Source organism: Telmatherina bonti, assembly GCF_933228915.1.
Source record: "Telmatherina bonti genome assembly, chromosome: 23".
Classification (NCBI taxonomy): Eukaryota; Metazoa; Chordata; class Actinopteri; order Atheriniformes; family Telmatherinidae; genus Telmatherina; species Telmatherina bonti.
The window spans coordinates 21616750-21638774 of record NC_136632.1 but is presented as its reverse complement, the minus strand read 5'-3'; the positions used below and the strand labels follow the sequence as shown (position 1 = coordinate 21638774).

At 38.8% G+C, this 22025-nt stretch overlaps 2 protein-coding genes across 2 annotated transcripts in view; both read left to right on the top strand.

The window, feature by feature from the left end:
- Window positions 1–6004: 6004 nt before the first annotated feature.
- snrpf (small nuclear ribonucleoprotein polypeptide F) lies at window positions 6005–8363 on the top strand. Its single transcript, XM_079263281.1, has 4 exons — window positions 6005–6128; window positions 6828–6953; window positions 7819–7883; window positions 8144–8363. Exons 1-4 carry the CDS (start codon window positions 6126–6128, stop codon window positions 8208–8210), a joined length of 261 nt encoding a protein of 86 aa, XP_079119407.1. The 5' UTR covers window positions 6005–6125; the 3' UTR covers window positions 8211–8363.
- Window positions 8364–13347: 4984 nt separating this feature from the next.
- The window catches only part of amdhd1 (amidohydrolase domain containing 1), a gene marked incomplete at both ends in the record, with an annotated part of 9461 nt that continues 783 nt past the window's right edge, over window positions 13348–22025 (top strand). The window contains 8 exons of the mRNA XM_079262969.1: window positions 13348–13484; window positions 13858–13964; window positions 17315–17379; window positions 17449–17726; window positions 17796–18021; window positions 19074–19198; window positions 19275–19368; window positions 19457–19617. Coding sequence (XP_079119095.1) covers window positions 13348–13484; window positions 13858–13964; window positions 17315–17379; window positions 17449–17726; window positions 17796–18021; window positions 19074–19198; window positions 19275–19368; window positions 19457–19617 — 1193 coding nt within the window. The remainder of the gene's footprint in view (window positions 13485–13857; window positions 13965–17314; window positions 17380–17448; window positions 17727–17795; window positions 18022–19073; window positions 19199–19274; window positions 19369–19456; window positions 19618–22025) is intronic.

Here is a 22025-nt window from a genome sequence, read left to right as displayed (position 1 = left end):
CCTGAATTGGAATAAGCGGTTTGGAAAATGAATGAATGAATATATATATATATATATATATATATATATATATATATATATATATATATATATATATATATATATATATATATATATAAATATATATATAAATATATATATATATATATTTATATATATATATATATATATATATATATATATATATATATATATATATATATATATATATATATATAGAAAGACTATGTTTCATGAGAAAGTGGTCTGGATATTTTGCTGATGTTAGCTAATACATAAGGATGCTAAAGCATATAAGTAGCTGCGTTTCCATTACCCCTAGAATATTGAAATAAATACCAAACTGATATTGAATGCACCTATGTTTCAAAAAACCTCTTAAATATGGCTAAAAAGTTTTCATGCTCTTATTTTTTCTGACGTTACAGTATGGAAGTATATTGCGAAAGTGTAGGGGAAACACTTGTTTTGCATTTCCATGTCCGCAGACGTGACTTTCACAATACGAATTCATTACAGATAAAGATTATGTAGTATATATGGACGGAGGAGTAGACAGAAATCTTTTTACAAATAATTAAAGAGTGAAATATAGCTGCCATCTTTTATAGCAAACAGTAAAATGCAGAGTTTTACAAAGGGCAACGAGGGTGAAGGAGTTTGAAAAGCTGTGAAAACCCTCTGCAGCAAGTAGAAAACACTGAAACAGATACCTGGCTACCTGGACTAATTACGATTCAATGAAAACACCTGAAAACCACAGTTTTAGTTTGAATATCGCTTTTATTTAGCAAAAAACTGTGATGAAAACACAGCAAATACAATATTGGTAGCTTTCCATTGAATGATCCCCTTAGCTGGCGTCGTGTTTACCTTCTCAACTAGGACTCATTCTGATCTGTACAGCTGGTAATCAATGAGTCCATAAAAATGATTAAATGAAGTTTAATCCAGTGTAAAGATAAACCTGGGAATGAGTAAACTTACAACTTTTTTTTTTTAGATAAAGACTCTGTGTCCATGGTAACCAAGAAACATGAGGTTTTCCAGTATTGTAGTTTTTTTTTTTGTTTTTTTTTTTTCAATTTTCAATTGTTATTTTCACAATTACACATGCGCAACCCGAAAATAGTTGCTAACATGCTTCACTGTATAAAAGGAATACCTTTTAAAAGTGGTCGCTTATAAAGCAGGAGTCCTTGCATAAAAGATATGAGAATAGGTTGCAAAAGCTGATTCGTAGGGGCTGATATTGTCTCACTGCATCTCCAAAACGGCAGGTCTTGATGTGTACCCAGTATGCAGTGGTTCGGATGTACCAAAAGTGGTCCCAGGAATGATAACATAATATGGCCATGCGCATCAAAGGCTCATTCATACGCTTATAAATTAATCATAAGCGTATTGAAGGAGTGAATTTTGTACAGTAAGTGTGCAGGAATGGGAGGAAACAGAAAATAAGTACAGTTAATTACATAAACAGTTTAAGACCCCCTGTACTGGTTAAAAGCAGATCTGTAGATGAGTGTTCATATCCACATTTCTCACTAATTGTCCTCCTGAAGTGATGCTGCTGCTGACGCACTTTGATGCGCAGTGATTGGTTGCTCTGCTGAACATGGCCATTGTTGACAACATTGTTGTATAAAACCAGTCAAATATGCAAGCCAATAAACTTCAAGCTCTTTAATTCCAGTTCGGTTTCCCACATTAGCATCTACTGTCAAAAATTACTGCTCAAAAGCCCATGAGGAGGAGGAGGGAAGGGGCTGAGATTTCTATGATATTAGAGGCAGCGTTTTGTCTAAAAAGCAGTTTTAATATCGCATGGAAATGGCTAGATTTAACTTCCATGTGTGATCAGGCTTTAGAGTGCCCTCCAGTGCTCCGTAACGGTGCAAAATGCTGGAAATCTGATGGCAGAAAATGTTCCTTCCACTCAGACCCTTTTGAGTGAAGCTCTGTTGAACACAGCATGACTTTGGCTTCTTTTTTTAGTTTGTAATCGGACCATGACCTGCTTTCTAAGAATCTGACCCATGTCCAATAAGCACTGAGCCAAGTTAAACTATCTCACCTGTTCACTTTGTTCCTCATTCTGTCAGCGGGCCTGCTCTCAGTGAAGGAGACAACTTTGTTCTTTTAAACCACGTTTCCAGTCTTTGCACTAAACTAGGCAAACATCCTGCTGGCTGTAGTTTCACACAGGGCACACACACACACACACACACACACAGGAGCGGTGGCCTGCTGATCTTCCATAGCTTTGCTAAGTTCAGTGTGCCAGAGGGTCACCGAGTTAAATTAAGTTAATTGACATTAAACCAAACTTACAGCTGACTCTGATGGGAATGACTTCGGATTTTCAGGTCAAAAACCAAAACAACAGGTGGATGAACTTTGGAATCCTAAAAATGTTTTTTCCCACCATTGGTTTGGTTTCTGATCTCTTTGCTGTGTACTCCTCCTTCAGCTGTCCACCAGCAGACTGGAAAGGTCCAACTTGCCCCTTCAACAGGAACAATTTCTTCAAATAATGTGAACAAGAAAAACACTGCACAAGAAAGTCAGAATAAGTCCGAACAACTTGAAGAGAATCCATGACGAATAGTGTGAAGTAGTTTAAGCAAAAAGCAGCTATTTGGAGGTGACGACAACATATCACTGGACAAAGACCTCTGAGTTTCCACTCACTTTAAAAATCCATCCATCCAGTTTCTTAACTGCTAAGTCCAATTCAGGGTTGTGGGAAGTTGGAGCCTATCCCAGCAAGTCCTTGAGCGAGAGGCAGGGTACACCCTGGACAGGTCGCCAGTCCATCACTTAGGCACTCTTTAAACATCTCTTTTTGGAAGATTTTCTTTTTTTTATTTTGCTTTGCATCTCTTTGTGTCCACTTTTTATGTTTTTTGTTGTTGATTTCTGTCTCTGATACATATTGTTTTCATTTCACTAGTTGTTCCTAAAGTCTTAAAAGATGAATAGGGAGGCAGACCATCAGTTAAAGCCCTGTTTGCACCGGCAGGTTAGGGTTGGTATGGAACGACACAGTACAGATTCTTTCTTCCTTTTTTATAGGCAAAAAATGGGATAGGTGCCATATCATCTAGTCTAACCCATCATGCTGTTTTTGCGACCCTTCTGTTGATCCACTTCCCTTTGTTCTGTAAGTCCACTTTAGGGGGTTATATATAAATGTGCAAAGAACTTGACTCAAAGTATCAGACTTGGTCCGCCTACAAATGCAGGTCTTGATCCACTTCAAGTGGACCAAATACAGGAAGCGGACTTCATATCAAAGTCCAATGTGGGTTTAGCACACAGCATCACTGGGAAACACAACTAAAACATACATGTATATGTGATGATAGCCAGCTCTGAATGGGAGAAATGTCTCACGGTCAGATTTGGAAGGATTGTGTAAATGTTAATTTAGAAATCTGATCCACCCAGACCACTAGGATCAGATGCCGCTCCACATTTTCTTCTCTCTGGTGGAGAGTGAAACAGGTTTTTTAAAAGGTGTGATGCGTTTGAGAAATGTGTGGCATGAACACAATCTCGATCTGGAATAATCTAGCACCACCCAGCTAAACCAATTCCCCAATTTCACCTGAGTCTAGCTGACTATCTTGATGAGAATATACCTAATCGTACCGATCCGACCTAAATGGGTGGGGCTTGTCACACTGCAATCCGTTGATTGTTTGAGCCATCAATTCTTGTCCAAGTCTGCTCTAATCGTGCATTCCAGTTGTCTTTGGAATTGATGTTCTTTGCCAGAAATGACCAAGTGATCTCGATTTTCCAAACACAGAAACCAGAAGCAGCAGAAGATTTAAAAATGGTCCAGATCATCTGCTTTGATTGCAGATAGTTAAGTGGTTTATTAGTCATAATATTAATATAAATCAGCTGGTGTTTTCATAATCCACATTCATAGTTTGATACAGCAATGTTTAAGATTCTCATAATTTGGCTGTTTTGAAACCGTCCCTTTTTCACAAGTTGATACAACAGCATTATCTGGTGATGACGTCACCTAGTCTGGAATTTTCCATAATAACGAAGCAGCAACTGGGCCATGTTTAAAGATGCTGTAGATTATTGTTGTTTAAAGCCACATGCCAAGAAGAAGCAACACAAACAGCTGGATGTCATACTCCTTTATTTCTGTCATGTTCTTCTTTGTGATATTTCAAGTAAAGCATCGTGCTGCTGTGACATCACACTATGAGATTGCTAACTTATCTATTGCTTTCTGTCTGATACACTGCCTGCCTAGCAGAGGTGCAGTTAGCTGTGGAATCACAACACATATCGCTCTTTTTCTTTCTTTCTTTCAAGGCAGAGTATGTAAGATTTCAAGGCGATTCTTTCCACCACTAGGTGGCAAACACCAGGTTGTGAGCAAAACTGCTACCTCCACAAACGACCACAGGTTGGCAGTAATGAGCAAAACTCACCCCTCCTCCTTGCCAGCTCCAATGAGGGCAGGAATCGCTTTTGAGCTGTAGCTCAGAGTCGCTCTGCAATAAATGGGCTTATACTCACCCTACTGGTGGAAAAAAAGTACTTTTTTTTTTACTGGTCAGAAAACATTCAAGAAGGGTCTTTGTCATTAATTAAACTTGTAATTTAATAACGCATCAAATATGGACAGACTGGAACATACATGTTTAAAAAAACTATCTAATTATGATTGTAGTTATTTTTTTAGTTAATTTAATTTGAAAATATTGAAAATCTTACATACTCTACCTTTAATGAAATGTTACCACTTTGAGGTAATTTTGTCCTTCGTTGAACAGAAAAGGTTTGTGTTTGTGGTTGTTATTCAACTTTCTAATTCATGTATTTTGTTTACTTTTTGCATCAGTTTTTGGTCATTTTACTTGATTGTTCCATCATTTCAGAGATTTCTCTGCAGCTCTCTTTACTGACTTCCCACCAGTCAATGAAAAGACAGTACTTCACATAGGATGACAGCTGACCCTCTCCCCAGGCCTTGTTGGATCATAAACACACACTGTCTTCATGACACTACTGACTGATGGACTTGTTAATTACATGGCGGGGAGCTCAAAAGGTGAAGGAAAGTAAATGAACTAAGTGATGTAAGGACATGAGTATTTCAAACATGCAAAGAAAATTCTGAAGCAATTTCAGAGGAATTTTGAGGGAAAGCGGCCATTTGCTGTAGGAAGTCAGATGTTCATTTTATTCAAGTCAGGTCTAAACTTGTTTGACACTTTAGTTACAGATGAACGCTTCAATGCAGAAAAATGAACAATTGTCTGACTTTTTGTGCCTGCAGAGGAATAACTGTCCAGACAGCATACAAGCATGACCCAGATATGGCAGTCATACACCTTTTTCTTTTTTTTTTTTGCTCAACAGGTCACAGTTTTCAATTAGAGAAAAATCCTGGAGGCTTCATGTCAAATTGACAGAACTGGTGCAGATATAGGTGCAGTCTAGTTCATCTCAGGGTATTATGTAGGTGCTGGATTTTCTTTAGATAAAAAATAAAAGGAATTAATTTGTTTTACTTTCTGTAAAGTTTATTTTTATGCAAAAGAGAAAAAGGGAAAACTCGGTTAACTTTCTTTTTTGAAGATCAACGTTTTGTGTCCATAAAATTGCTTTGCTATTTTGACTATTCTTAAGATACTGTCAGCTAATTTTCATAAAATAAAAAATCTCAACCTACTTGTTAAAAATGAAATAATTTAAAATAAATCATATTGAACCAAATTAAGCATCTAAACACCCAAGTTCATAATCACAGATACACTCAGATCTGGTTTTAGATTAAATTGAGAACTGTGAGGCCTTGCCAACTCAGTTGGAGTATATGAAAGTCTTAAAATACATAATTTTGCTCAGAAAAAAAAATTACGTTTTACTTTCAATAAGAGGGATGTCTATGGATTCCCATTGCACTGTGAGGGCCGGATCACTAGGGGGCGGTATGAAAAAATAGGACCACTCCTTTTAAGGTCAAGGAACACTTCCGGTCGGCGGTAAAGCGTGCTTCTGGTTAGTGAAGCTCAAACGTTTTTGTTACGAAAGGAAATAAAACTACTCTTTATAACCTTCAGCAACTTTAATTCAAGACTAAAATGGTGAGTAAAGATTTCGAATATATGCCTTAAATTCATTGCAAATTTTATTGAATTTTGTTTTGGAACAGAACAGAACGATGCTAAATAGCTATTAGCTAGCTAGCATTAGCTATACTAGCTTTTCATTCATTACCAGTGATTGAGAAATGTTAAATAAACTTTAACGAGCGGGCTAGCAGTGTATATTTAATGAAAATATAAAAATATTTGTTATTGATAGAAAGGAAAACATCAGGCTGGTTCAGATCACCCTAAACACCTAATTGTGCCCCATTTAAAGAAAAGAAGAAACCGCAAAATTCACAATTTTTAATGAAGCAAACGACTAATTGCAGCCTCCGTACATGCATATATGCGGCTATTTATTTCATTTTAATGTCCTTTGTTTTTTGTTTATTACATTTTATTTTAGCTGCTTTAAAGTGTCCTTTGGGGTCTTGACAAGCGCTAACAAATAAAATTTATGTTATTGTTAAATGACTTGATAAGGGACTATACAAACATGATACTTTATTTTCGTAAATGACATGTTTGTACGGCCAAGGCTGTCTGCCTATTTACTGCATATGGTTAACAACATAGACATGAAAGCCTGCAAAGAGTGCACCATCAAAAGAAAAAAATCTTTGCAAAAATGAATAAATTTGTTATACAGTATGTAGCAGTGTGTGATATGTTTTGTTTTCTTTTTTAATGCAGAGTCTACCTCTGAATCCAAAACCTTTCCTGAACGGCCTGACAGGAAAACCAGTGATGGTGAAGCTGAAGTGGGGTATGGAGTATAAGGGTTACCTTGTCTCTGTGGATGGATATATGAACATGCAGGTAAGAGCAGTGTCTGATTGTAAAATACTCATTTTATTTGCCATACATGACAGATTCACCTGTAGACAGGTATTAGGAGAATAGAAGTAAGATGAAAACTTCCCTCTATAGTACAATTTCCAGTATGAAATTATTTACATAGTGAAAAGAATCTAATTCTCTCATGAACTTCTTTTTGTTTACAAAAATCTAAAATCTTTAAATAGTTCACCCCCCCCCCCCCCCAAAAAAAAACAACAAAAAAGGTACATTGTTAATCTATTTCTGATAAAAGATATCAGACTTTGCTGTCTATTAACCCCTTGAATTATCTTTTAATGTGGGAAATGATCAGCTTTAATGTGCATATAAACAGGCTCATTGTTTGTAGATTGACATTGTGATCTTGTAGAGGGTGCTTTTAAATCAGCTTTTTGTTCTGACTTCTCAGTTAAATACACTGAACATATCCATTGGAGAAAACAAGTGAATCCATCCTGTCATAACATAAGATGAACTGTGAAGTTTCTTGACCTTTAACAAACTAAGGTTTTCCTACTGAGTTAGTGTAAAGCACCTGTCTTATATCTGCGATGCTTTGAGGATGCAGAGGTGATGAGGGAAATATCAGTGCCATTTATCAATTTTTTCTGCACATTTGAAGAAATTGAAACTTTTTCACTCAGAAATTGAGTGAAAAAGTTGCATTAAACTGCACAGATTAATACACATTAGGAACACCTGTAAAATGTAATTTCATCCTTTTAAACTGCATAAATTTCTTTCGAGGTAGCATTTTCAGCAAAGCTTACCATTAAAATAGAAATGCATTCACATCCCTACCACTTTGACTAAATATACTTTTATTTCTGATTGTTTCTCGAAGCTGGCAAACACAGAAGAGTATGTGGATGGAGCGTTGGCAGGACACCTTGGTGAAGTGCTTGTCAGGTATGCAGGTTCTGTTTTTTTATTGCACAACCACTTTATGGCAGCTTTTTTAATTTAGAGCCATTTTTTTTAATGATCTTGTCAGCATGTGTAACAGAACAGGTGGGTAAACATGCAGCTGAAAAGTCTTTCGCAGAGAAAACTGGTTTTGTGTCCACATATTTAAAATTACTAACCAGCTTAACTGATCTGTTAATTATTAACAGGACATGGTTGAAACACGCTCTGCAATCATTTATATAAATGTTTTGTGTTTACAGATGCAATAATGTTTTATACATCAGAGGAGTAGAGGAGGAGGAAGAAGATGGAGAAATGAGAGAGTGATGATGATTTGCCTCGTAATGTGTGTTTGTGGGTTTTCACCATGTGAAACATCAAAATGTCCTTTGAATTTTTTTTCCTTTGACTTTTTTTTTCTGTATGCGACTCTAATTTTATGTCTTGATGCAGACCAATAAAATGATTATTTTCCAGTTTCTTAAACACGATTGTTGTCTCCTTTCTTCCCCTGTGTGATGTCTGAAGTTGTGTGCAAAGGATATTCCTTCTCCCTGTACAAACATTCAACTTGTTCTAAATAGTTGAAACACAGTCACTTTAAAGAAATTGCGGCTTTCAAGGAGTCAAAATGTCCAGCAAATACAGGCAGCTGGGGAAAATAGCTGAATAGGTGGTTGACTGAAAATGGCAGCATTGTAATAGAAAGGAAAGTCTTCCAGATATGCATGCAGTTGGAGTTGTTGTGAGTTGTCCATAACGACAGCTTGTTGAATTTAACATTAGTAAAATATCAGTAGTTGTATTTGTTTGCAGCCAAGTACTTTTTGTGATATATTTAATTTAGATCAGTGAAGTCTCTGCTTTAAACCTACACAATGGCCCCCTCATGAGGATATTGTGACTGACTGCACTAGAAATAAAGTTTAGTTTTTGAATGACAAACTTCGCAGGGGGAGTCGCATTGGTCCTTTCCATGTTCAGCTTTCTTTATTTTGCAGACTTGAAATGTAAATTTTTACATTAATTCCAGTCATTTGTCCATCTGTTAGACCAGCAGAGACCATCAGATTTCAGAATCTTCTGACATATTTGTACAATATAAGATTGAGTTTCTTATTCCAGAAAGTGAGGTAAATCTTTACCAGAGTCTTTTAAATAGGTAAAAGTGAAGTAAATGTTTTTCATTGGCATGTTTATTCCAGTGTTCTCCAAAGTTGTTAAAATTGATCAACTTATTAAATGGCAAAAAATATAAATTATTCCCTGAGTTTCTTACCCATCTTGTCCCACCTGAAGCAGCTTGCTAACGTTTCATCCGTACAAACATAATTATATTCATTTAGAAGGCTGAAAACATTAGTCATTAAGCAGGGGAATGATTTTCTAATGTGAAATTGTTTTCTTGATTCGTGTCAGATATTTCCAGTATTTCCACTGTCCTGAATAATAACTTTACTGCATAGTCTTGATCAAATATATGGGCAAAGTCAGTTCAGCTTCCATTTGGGTATTAATGCACAGGCAAAAAACATTTTAAAAAGCACACATATATAAATATATATATATATATATATATATATATATATATATATATATATATATATATATATATAAAAATGGGAAAAATTCAAGAGTTGCGATCAGGTGTGTAGACAGTAAAGGTAGTATTTGTCCGTATGTTTTGTTTTAGAAAATAGAAGGCGGGGTTTTGACAGTAGGAGACAATTTTACTAATCAATCTTTTCATGTTTGAGAAGCGCGATAAAAAAAAAAAAAAAGTAAGTAAAAATCGACGTGTGTTTTGTTGTGGCACCAACTTCCTTCGCGGAAACAAACTGAAGCTACTCTCAACCAATCAGTTTGGCGGAGTGAAGAAAGTAGCCAATGAGAAAGAGAGCAGGGCGGGTCTTTTCCACAGCGCACACCTGTGAACCAAATGAGCCGCGGGTCGATAAAACCAGAGAACAGCGTCTTCTGTAAGTATGGTGCTTATTTCTTTTCCATAAATCGAGTGTTTGTTTTATTAACCTGTGCTACTCGAGCCGGTAACTTTTCAAATGCGCGTGCTACTAAACGTGGATCTTCTGGTTTGGAAGTGTGCCAATAACGAAGAGTAGCTCGGGCTAATTAGTGTGTCATCATGGACGCGTTAGTTTATGAAGGAAGATGCCCCCCCCCCCCCCCCAACAGACACAACACGGAGAGAAGTTTGCAGGAAGCTGGTGGATCAGTTTAATTTACATCAAGTGTGTTTGGGCATGGAATTAACAAAAACCTGCAAGGATAGCTGGAAGCATTTAGTTTTTATTGCAAAACAACAAACACCCCCAAATAAAAAAAAAAAAAGAATAAATGAATAGTTAAATAAACAAAAAAAAAAAACAATAAAAATGCAGGAATCACTATTTAACCGTTTCGTTGTTACAGTTGCGAGATATTATGGTTGTCAGGTTTAAGCCTGATGGTTGCTTATTTATTTGGCAAAACTTCAACTTGTGTCAAAGTTTGGATCAAAATTTCATAAAAACCAAATGAAGACAAAAACTTCTGTATTCATTATCCAATCCACTTTATGTATAAAGCACATTTTAAAAACAGAATGTTGCCAAAGTGCTGCACAGAGTTGAATATCACCAAATAAAAATTAAATGAAATAATGTTGTTAAAATAATAACAGGTGAAACAATTAAAAATAAATACCCAATAGAATAACTAAAAATACAATATAAAAGACACAGAGGGCCACACAACTCATACAGTGTTAAAAGCCAAAAAATATAAATGGGCCTTTAGACTTAAAGCACTCCACTGTGGAGGCAGCCTGTCCCCTCTAGTCTTAAGTCTCGTCTTAGGCACCACAAGCTGGGACTGGCTCTGAGACCTCAAAGTGCGAACTGTGGTGTACATTTGCAGGCATTTGGTAATGTTTTAAGGGGCCAGTCCATTTAAAGCTTTAAAAACAAACAATAAGATCTTAAAATCAATTCTAAAACGTACAGGCAGTCAATGGAGAGAAGCTAAAATCGGGGTGATGTGTTCATGTTTTCTGGTTAAAAGCCGTGTGTCAGGATTCTGGACTAGCTGCTAGCGTGAAAGAGCGTGTTGGCTGATACCTACATAGAGACTGTTGCAGTAGTCTAATCGAGAAGAAATAAAAGCGTGCACAACTTGTTCCAGAGCATGAAAAGATAAAAAAAGGTTTCACTTTTGATAAAAGACGAAGGTGATAAAAACTTGATTTTAAAATGCCATCGACCTGTTTATCAAGCTTAAAATCACTGACCATTATTGTTTGAATTGTATAGTTTGTTCTTTTGCAATCCTATGGAGCCCTTCACATTGTGTGTCATCATGGCTCATGAATATTTGTACAGTAAATGTGTTTTATATCCACTTTGCAACATCTGGTGCCTAAAGGAGCAAAACTGCTGCAATGTTACGGGAAGTCCCAGAATAACCAGTTGTGTGGTGTGGTTTCTTGACTTTGGGCATCCCTGGCCATCAAACAAGTCCAGAACGTGAAGTTTTAAGGTTGGAAAGCTACGTAGTACGTCTCTAACCAGTGAACAAAACCAGTAAACCAGCTATACATCTCCTGGAAACACATTAAATCTAAAATGTATTTTGTACCAAGCTGTATACATGTTTATTTCAGCTGTGAAGTTGGTCTAATTAACATGGGACTCTATGGGGATTGACTCCTTTGTGAAGCCATGAGTGGATGGATGTTTGACAGTTCTGTATAAATGGTGAATGGACTTGTAGTTACAGCGTGCTTTTCCAGTTATACTGACCACTCAAAGCGCTTTACACTAGATGTAATGGTGCGTCCATCCATGGGCACATCAGGGTCTTGCCCAAGGACACTTTGGCACGTAGTAGGAAAGCCTGGCATGGATCTCCCAACTCTCCAGTTGAAAGACGGCAACAGCTGAATGTACAGATGAATGAACATCAGTGTCATGTATTAACTTTTCTTGTAATTTCACCTTTTATTCTCGATGATGTCTGGCAGCTGACGGACACAGAAGAGTGGATGGAGCGTTGTTGGCTGGACATCTTGGGAAACAGCTTGTCAGGTATCCAGGTTCGTAACTATTCTATCTTTATTGGACAACCACTTGATGGAGGCTTCCTTAGATTAGAGGCGTTGGTTTTTTTTAATTGTCAGCACATGGAACAGAACAGACTGGTAAACCTATTTAGCTAAAATGTCTTTTGCTTTCGTTCCACGTCCCTAGAGCCAGCTTCTGCAGCCGGGGATCGGACCGCCAGGGTCCCCGCCCCTTGCTGCCGCCCAGCTCACACTGCACCCGACCCCTACGGCTCCTCCCGCAGATGGTGAGCCCACGGGAGGTGGGGCCCATGTAACCCTTTCGGGCTGAGCCCGACCGGGCCCCATGGGCGAAGGCCCGGCCACCAGACGCTCGCTCTCGTACCCCGCCTCCAGGCCTGGCTCCAGAGGGGGGTCCCGGTAACCCGCGTCCGGGCAAGGGAACATTCATGCCCAGGTTGGTCGTCATCATAGGGGTCTATGAGCCGTGCTTGGTCTGGTCCCTCCCCTAGACACCTGTTTGCCATGGGTGACCCTACCAGGGGCATAAAGCCCCCGACAACATAGCTGCTAGGATCTTCGGGACGCACAAACCCCTCCACCACGATAAGGTGACGGCTCAGGGAGAGCTTTCCCTGGACGCCTCCCTGGTGAGGTGTTCCAGGCACGTCCCTCTGGGAGGAGACCCCGGGGAAGACCCAGGACACGCTGGAGGGATTACATCTCTCGGCTGGCCTGGGAACGCCTCGGGATCCCCCCCGCAGAGTTGGCAAATGTGGCTGGGGAGAGGGAAGTCTGGGCTTCCCTGCTTAGGCTGCTGCCCCCGCGACCCGACCCCGGATAAGCGGCAGAAGATGGATGGATGGATGGATGGATGGTCTTTTGCTTTCTCCAGAGAAAACTGATTTTGTCTCCTTAGATTTTAAATTACTGACCAGCTTAAATAAGTTGTTAATAATTAACACGAGAAGCTTGAAAGACTTGTTTGCAGTTATTTGTGGAAATGTTTTGTGTTTGTAGATGCAACAGGTTTCATGCATTGGAGGAGAAAGATGGAAAATTGAGACGAAGATGATGGTTTGCCTCGTAGAGGAGAGTGTATGCATGGAGGTGTGTGTTTTACATGTGAAACATCTTAACTAATTGTTGTTATTGTTTTTAAGACAATTTAAAATGACGTTTTTTTTTACTTTACTGTTTTATGTTTGACACAGATAAAAAAAAAAAAAAAAAGATGATTTCCCAATATTTTAAACAGGTATTCTTGTGTCATTCCCCCAGTGTGTCTGAATTTAGGACCGCCCATCTCTGTGCACTTTAAACTCTGGACAAATATTTAACCTGTGTCCAAACTAGTAAACTAAGTCCAGTCACTTTTACAGAAATTGCTGCTTTCAGGGAGTGAAAATGTCCAGAAATTACAGACTGCTGGTAAAAAATGCCAAACAGGTGGTTTTGATCTGCAACAATGGAGAGAAATATCTAACCAAGCATGAGATGCAAAATCTGTGCGTGATAGAAAACGGCAGCATCGTGATAGGGAGGTAAGTCTTCGAGATGTTGCAAGATGTTGAACAAAACAATTAAGTTAACTTGAACTGCTCGTAATTCTAGTTTGTTAAATTTCTGAAGAAAATGTCGAGACTTGCTTTAGTTTGCAGCAACGTAGCTGCTCTCAGATTCTCAGACAGCAGCTTAAATAAAGACCTGTAACGTTTCATAGCACACAGTGGCGCCCTCATCAGGATGTAATGGTAACTACAATAAATATAAATAACTATATAACTGCTGCTACTTTTTATCTCAAAGCCAAACTTTGCAGAAATCACACATCTGTACTTCAGGTGTTCAGTTTTCATTTATCTACTGTGCTGAAATGTTGATGTCGCTTTTAATTAAAGTTATTTCTCCCTCCAGTGATGGACTGATTAAAGATGTGGGACCAGCAGAAACCATCAGATCTCAGTATTCAGAGGCTTCCTTTGACAAAGTGATTGATGCAACAGGGATGTGCGTCCTTCCGGGTGAGTTTTAGTTCTGGTTTGTGTGTGTGCGTTCTGTAGAAACTCCAATAATAAGCAGGTAGTAATCCTGATGAGAGCGTATACTTACAGTGGGGCTCCAAAGTTTGGGCACCCCTGGTAAAAAGTTATTTTAATGTGCCAAAAAGAAGCTAACAAAAGATGGAACATCTCCAAAAGGCATCAAATTAGAGATTAGACATTCTTATAACATGTCAAAAAAAGTTAGATCTTATTTCCATCATTTTAACTTTTAAAATAACAGAAAACAAAAAATGGCCTCTGCAAAAGTTTGGGCACCCTGCATAGTTAGTACCTTCTATTTCCCCCGTTTGGCAAGTATGACAGCTTGTAAACACTTTTTATAGCCAGCCAATAGTCTTTCTAATCTTGTTTGCGGTATCTTCACCCATTCTTTCTTGCAAAAGTCTTCCAGATCTTTGAGATTTCTGGGCCATCTGTGACGCACTGCTCTTTTAAGGTCTATCCATAGACTTTCAATTATGTTGAGGTCAGGAGATTGTGAAGGCCATGGCAAAACCTTCAGTTCATGCCTCTTGATGTAATCCACCATGGATTTTGAGGTTGTTTTTAGGATCATTATCCATTTGTAGACGCCATCCTCTCTTTAACTGCAGCTTTTTCACAGATGGCATTAGGTTAGCGCACAAAATTTGCTCAAATCCCATTGAATCCATTTTTCCTTCTACTCGTGACGTTCCCTGTGCCACTGGCTGCAATACAACCCCAAAGCATAATTGATCCACCCCCATGCTTAACAGTTAGATAGAGGTTCTTTTCATTAAATTCTGTGCCCTTTCTTCTCCAAACGTACCTCTGCTCATTCCGGCCAAAAAGTTCAATTTTAACCTCATCAATCCACAGAACTTGTTTCCAAAATGCATCAGGCTTGTCTATATGTTCCTTTGCAACCTTCAAATGCAGATTTTTGTGGTAAGAACGTAAAAGAGGTTTCCTTCTGATGACTCTTCCATGAAGGCCATATTTGTACAAGTACCTCTTTATAGTGGAAAATTGCACCACGATTCCAGTATCAGCCAGATCTTCCTGGAGGGATCATGCAGTCAAACTTGTTTTTGACTTCCTTTTCTTACAATCTTGCGAGCTGTTCTGTCTGTTATTTTTCTTGGTCTTCCAGATCTTGCTTTAACTTCCTCTTTTCCCAATGACCGCCATTTCTTGATTACATTCGGAACAGAGGATATTAGCATCTGAAAACACTTTGCTATTTTCTTACACCCTCTCCTGCTTTGTGAGCATCAACTATTTTCAGTTTCAGTGTTCTTGACAGCTGCTTAGGGGAACCCATGGTGCCGATTGTTGAAGCAAAGTCAGATGAGTCTGAGCATTTAAAACCTTTGAGATTGACATCGACTGGTCTTTCCAGACACTAACTGTAAACAATCCAGGACACTGTCAGGTCTCTGTTGTCAAATTGGGGGCGTACAAGGTACTAACTCTGCAGGGTGCCCAAACTTTTACAGACACCATATTTTGTTTTCTGTTATTTTGAAGGTTTAAATGATGGAAATAAGATGTAACTTTTTTTTGACATGTTATAAGAATGTCTAAACTGTACTTTGAAGCCTTTTTGAGATTTTCCATCTTTTTAAAGCTCCTTATTTGCACATTAACATAAATTTTTACCAGGGGTGCCCAAACTTTGGAGCCCCACTGTATACGTGCTGTTGAAAGGAGTGAATATTTGGTATGAACATTTTTATGCAATGCCTTTATTTAAAAAAAAAAAAAAAAAAAAAAGGCCTCTAATTTCCATTTAGCATTGTTTTCTGAATGACTAAAGCCCTCTGCAGTCTGAGGTTGGGTCAGACTCTTCTACCTCTTCTACCTTACCTTGGCAGCAAAATGACTTTCGTGTCCTTTGATTGTATGACTTTTTGACAGCTTTTCATCTTCGTTACTGCTAAACGTCTTATAAAGATATAAATCTTACGATCTGATAATCTGTGTGACTTCTAAAAAATTATTTAGTTGCCCTTTATGGGGGTTTAAATCCCATTAGGTTTAAAAAGGGTTTATTTTTAAAGTTCATCCATCCATTTTCTGTGGTTTATCTGGCGTCAGGTTGCAGAGACAGCAGACTAAGCAGGAAAGCCCAGACTACCCACTGGCTTCCAGTCAGTCACAGGACAGATTTTAAAACCCTGCGGATTATTTTATTTTTACAAATCCCAGAACGGTTTAGGACCAGAATACATCTGGGATATGTTCAGAGAATATAAACCAAGCAGAGCTCTTCTATCCAAAGACTCAGCTAGTCCAGACTAGACATGGAGAAGCAGCATTTAGCTGTTATTTTGCAAGCATGTGGAAGAAACCGCGAGTGGAGATTAAACTCTCACCAAGCATAGACACTTTTAAATCCAAGTTGAAAACATTTCTTTTCTCGTGCGCCTTTGCATGACATCTTCACAGTAACTTTTAGTTTATCTTGCTTTTAATTATTTTAAAATAATTTATGATTTTATTCTGTTTTTATTATTTGTGTTTTATGCTTTTTACACCCTCTGTAATGCTTTTAATGTTTCATGTAAAGCACTGTGAATGGTCTTGTACATGAAAAGTGCCTTGCCACATTTGCCAGCTCATCAGGCGGGTCCTGAGGCATTCCCAGGCCAGCCAGTACCTGTCTGAATAAATACTAGCTAAAGCCGTTTCATTTATATATATATATTTTAATTATAATCTGGGAGCTGTACTTTTAGATATACATAAAGTCTCTTTTATAGTGTAAGCATTTTTTGTACTCAGTAATTAAAGCTTTGAATAACATTTCATTGGTGTATTTCAGGTTCTCTTAAAAAGAGCTTCTGTTTAATGGAACCCTAAAAATAGATGCTCTTCTGAAAATGCACAATGTGTGTTGTGGTTCTTAGAAACAAAACTTGATAAACACAGTCTACAGAACTACATTATGGATGACATTCACCATCACGTCTCTCAATTTGTGCATGAAACAATAAATTTCTAGAGACAGGAACAATGTTGGATAAGGAGAGGAGTGCATGGAGCAAAAAAAAGAGGCTTAGATATCTGCTCCTCCTTTTTTTTTTACAGAATTATCTTTTCATTTTCTTTATTAAACGTGTTCAGTTGTAAAGAACTGTATGAGTGTTGAACAGACTTCAGAGGGAAAGCTGCTTGTTGAATCCACAACTTGTATAAATTTTTCAACAAAATAATCAACAGTGGTCATTTCAAGATTTTTGCCCGGAGCTGTACACCCCCCCCCAACATCAAAATTGTTGCTTTCACCATGACTTTCTGAGTTTTATCTGAACCAGTAATGATTAAGAAAATGCTCTTTTCAGGGCTGGTTGATGCTCACACTCATCCCGTATGGGCTGGAGACAGAGTGCACGAATTTGCAATGAAGGTAAGTTAAAATGCACAAAATATGTTGAACTCGTCTCTGTGGTTGTTTGAATTGGCTTACATCCTGCAGCTTGCAGGGGCCACCTACATGGAAGTGCACCGGGCCGGTGGAGGGATCCACTTCACGGTGGAGCACACTAGAGCCGCTGGCGCCTCGGATCTTTTGGCTTCTCTGAGCAGCAGGTTGATGCGGATGCAGCAAGCAGGAACCACCCTGGTGGAGTGCAAGAGTGGGTACGGGCTGGAGTTGCAGACTGAGCTCAAGATGCTGGAGGTGATTGAGGAGGCCAGACGCTCCCTGCCCATCAACATCTCCTCAACCTACTGTGGAGCCCATGCAGTCCCCAAGTGAGGATCATCTACTTCTGCCTGCTAAAAGATCTTCACTCTGCTGTGAACACATTTGTCCTTTTTCAGAGGGAAGACGGTCGCAGAAGCCACAGAGGACATCCTGCAGGTTCAGTTGCCAAAGCTGAAGGCGCTGATGACTGCTGGGAGGCTCAAAGTGGACAACATTGATGTGTTTTGTGAGGAGGGAGTATTTGATCTCAGTTCCACACGCCGCATCCTGCAGGCTGGCAAAGACATGGGCCTAAACATCAACTTCCACGGAGATGAGCTTCACCCCATGAATTCTGCTCAGGTATCACTTTGGAGTAAAGCTTAATGAAACATTTATAAATACAGCTCTGAAATAGAGATTTTGTCCCTTAAAGTGGAACTATTATGTGCATTTCAGGCTAATTTATTTTTATTTCTGAGCCCAGAAAGGCTGGGATTGATGGAGTTATTGTCACAAATTGCTTTATTTACTTCAGACCGACCCTCTCTGTAGGCTGTCAGCTCAGCCCGTTGGCAAAACGAGTGGATTAAGACTCTTCCGCATTAAGCCCCGCCTCCCGCCAGATATAAGTTGCCACTGATTGGTCAGCCGCCACTGCATCGGGAGCGCGCACCGCACCTGCTTTCGCCGTCATTGTAACATCTCATAAACAGAAGGATTAGGCTAATATGAACTCAATAAAAAAACAAAATACAATGTCAACACATAGCATACAGCCCTACATGTTGGAACCTGAATCAGAGCCTGAAAACAAAGTGGAAAACAGCAACCCACAGCAACGAATGCAGCAGGATGTCTCTCTTTGGTAAACTCACCAGCCATCGTTGGAAATAACTTTATCTGACGTTTCCCACCCGCCTGATGTATTTGTACATGCCCTTGTTAACCAGTAGAAGGTAACCAATCACCGAACCTTATCCCCCGGGACGTCACAAGGATTTCCAAGTAGAAAAAACTCTCTAAAAGGACGCGTTTTTCGTCACCATGGAAACCGAACGGAGAGAGTGCTGGAACTCCAACTCAAACTCAAACATGCGTTTAGGTGATAAAAAACAGTGCCGTTCACATGTCTGATGAGGATTCAACACTGTAACACTGTAGAAAGCTCAGAAAACTCCAAATACCATAATAGCACCACTTTAAATTTAGATTTTATTATAAAATGATAAATGTATTTAAACCTTAAATAAAAAAGCAAAGTAAAATTGATCTTACAGCATATTTCGAAAGCTTAATTTCAACTCCTGAATGCTGAAACTAGAGGATGTCATTTTTGAGGATAAATTATGTAAAAGCTAATGTACTATGCATAAAATCTGTTGTTAACAAAAGTTTTTATTTGTGTGAGTCAGCTGGGGGCAGAACTTGGAGCCTTAGCCATAAGTCATCTGGAGGAAGTCACAGATGATGGGATCGTTGCCATGGCGAAAGCAAAAACTGCTGCTGTTCTCCTGCCAACGACAGCTTACATTCTTCGGTACTGTGACACACTAAGACATAAATTTAATATTAGCTTTTGAGTGTTTGGTAATATTAGTTTGTGTGTGTTTTAGGTTACCCCAGCCTCGAGCTAGAGACATGTTGGACGCAGGTGTAATTGTTGCCCTCGGAAGTGACTTCAACCCAAACGCTTACTGCTGCTCCATGGTGAGTAAAGCAGGAGGTGAAAAGATGAAAACCTGGACATCCTCCACCTCCTGTCTGTTTCCTGTTCTCACTGTGTGTCCTTCATCAGCCGATAGTCATGCACCTGGCCTGTGTCAACATGAGGATGTCCATGCCTGAAGCTTTGGCCGCGGCCACCATCAATGCAGCCTTCGCTCTCGGACGCTCTCACACACATGGATCCCTGGAGGTCAACAAACACGGAGATCTGTTGATCCTCAACACCTTTCGGTAAAAACCAGCAAACTCCATTATTAGTGTATCAGAATAGGAACTTTAGAGTCATGAGAAAGTGGAGAATTATTGACACACCGTTTACGAGCAGTATTATTTTTTGGGGATGTTTCTATATATTTTCAGAGAAATAGTACCATGTAATCTACTTTGTGTTCATTTCTGTAATGAGAGATTTGAGGAACATGTGACTTGCTGTTGTCTGAATTGAAAATATACATTTGTACATAATCTTTAGTATAAAAGCCAAGGGTGCATGATGTGCTGTGAATGTCTCATAAACCATCTCTACTACAAATGAAAAATGAAATGTATAAACATGGTTTATGGGCTGTTCAGGTCAGTTTTGAACCTATATGTTAGAGCTGTTTAGGAAATTTGTGTTTGGTTGATTATTTTTTCACTTTAATACCAGTTGGTGTTGTATTATATGTAGTTTCCAATGAGGTGTATGTACAGTATCTCACAAAAGTGAGTACACTCCTTACATTTCTTCAAATATTTTATATCTGTTCATGGGACGACACTACAGAAATGACACTTTGATACAATGTACAGTAGTCAGTGTACAGCTTGTATAACAGTCTGAATTCACTGTCCCATCAAAATAACTAATTTATCCATTAATATCTCAAATACAGGCAACAAAAGTGAGTACACTCTTAAGTGAACATGTCCAATTTGGGCCCAATTAGCACATTTTCCCGCCACGTTGTCGTATGATTCATTCGTGTTCCAAGTCCTCAGGCGTGAATGGGGAGCAGGTGTGTTTAAAATTGCTGTTATTGTTGTAAGACTCTCATACTCTTTATTGGGAGTTCAGCATGGCTCTTCATAGCAAAGAACTTTCTGAGGATCTTAAAGAAATGATTGTTGCTCAACATAAAGATGACCTTCCCTAAAAGAAATCTATGGAGCATCCTCAAATGAAAGGCAGAGGAGCATAAGGTCTGAAACATTCACCAGCTCTGTGATGTCATTATAGAGGAGTGGAAGTGGATTCCAGTGGCAACCTGTGTAGCTCGAGTCAACTCCATGCCCAAGAGGGTTAAGGCAGTGCGGTAAAATAACAAAATATTGACACTATGGGCCCAAATTGGACATGCTTACTTAAGTGTGTACTCACTTTTGTTGCCTGCAGTTGAGACATTAATGGCTAGGTGTTGAGTAATTTTGAGGGGACAATGAATTCAGGTAGTTATACGAGCTGTACACTGACTACCATATATTGTATCAAAGTGTCATTTCTGTCGTGGTATCCCATGAACAGATAAAATAAAATATTTGCAGAAATCTGAGAGGTGTACTCACTTTTTTGAGATAGTGTGTGTGTGTGTGTGTGTGTGTGTGTGTGTGTGTGTGTGTGTGTGTGTGTGTGTGTGTGTGTGTGTGTGTGTGTGTGTGTGTGTGTGTGTGTGTGTGGATGGATGGATGGATACACTACTCACAAAAAGTTAGGGATATTTGACTTTCAAGTGAAATTTATGGAAAATGCAATATGTTCATGCTACAGTGATATAAAATCATAAAAGTAAGACATTTAAGTAGAAGGATGCACTACTGATTTCCTCATCTCAAAAAATTCATTCAACACAAAAGGTAACAACAATGGTAGTTACACCACAACAAAAAATTTGAACGTCTCAATATCTCGTCATGTGCCCTTGAGCATCAATTACAGCTTGACAACGACGTCTCATGCTGTTCACAAGGCAACTTATTGCCTGCTGAGGCATGGTATCCCACTCTTCTTGAAGGGCAGCCCTCAGGTCATTGAGGTTCTGGGGTGCAGGGTTTCGAGCCTCTACACGACGGCTCAGCTGATCCCACAGGTTTTCAATGGGATTCAGGTCTGGAGAGAGTGCAGGCCATTCCATTTGAGGTACACCAGTCTCCAACAGCCGTTCCCTGATGATGCGGCCTCGATGAGCAGGAGCATTGTCGTCCATGAAGATGAAATTAGGCCTGTGCTGTTCATGTAGGGGCACAATCACTGGATTAATGATGTTATTCAGGTAGTATGGGCTTGTCACTGTACCATTCACAAAGTGTAGGGCAGTTCTGTACCAAGTGGACACCCCTGCCCACACTGTAACACCGCCACCACCAAAAGCTCGCCTGGTGACAACAGTGGCTGATGCATAGCGCTCACACATACATATATATACATACATATACATACATATACATATACATACATATACATACATATACATATACATACATATACATACATATACATATACATACATATACATACATATACATATACATACATATACACACACATATATATATATATACACACATATATATATATACACACATATATATATATATATACACACATATATATATATATATATACACACATATATATATATATACACATATATACACATATA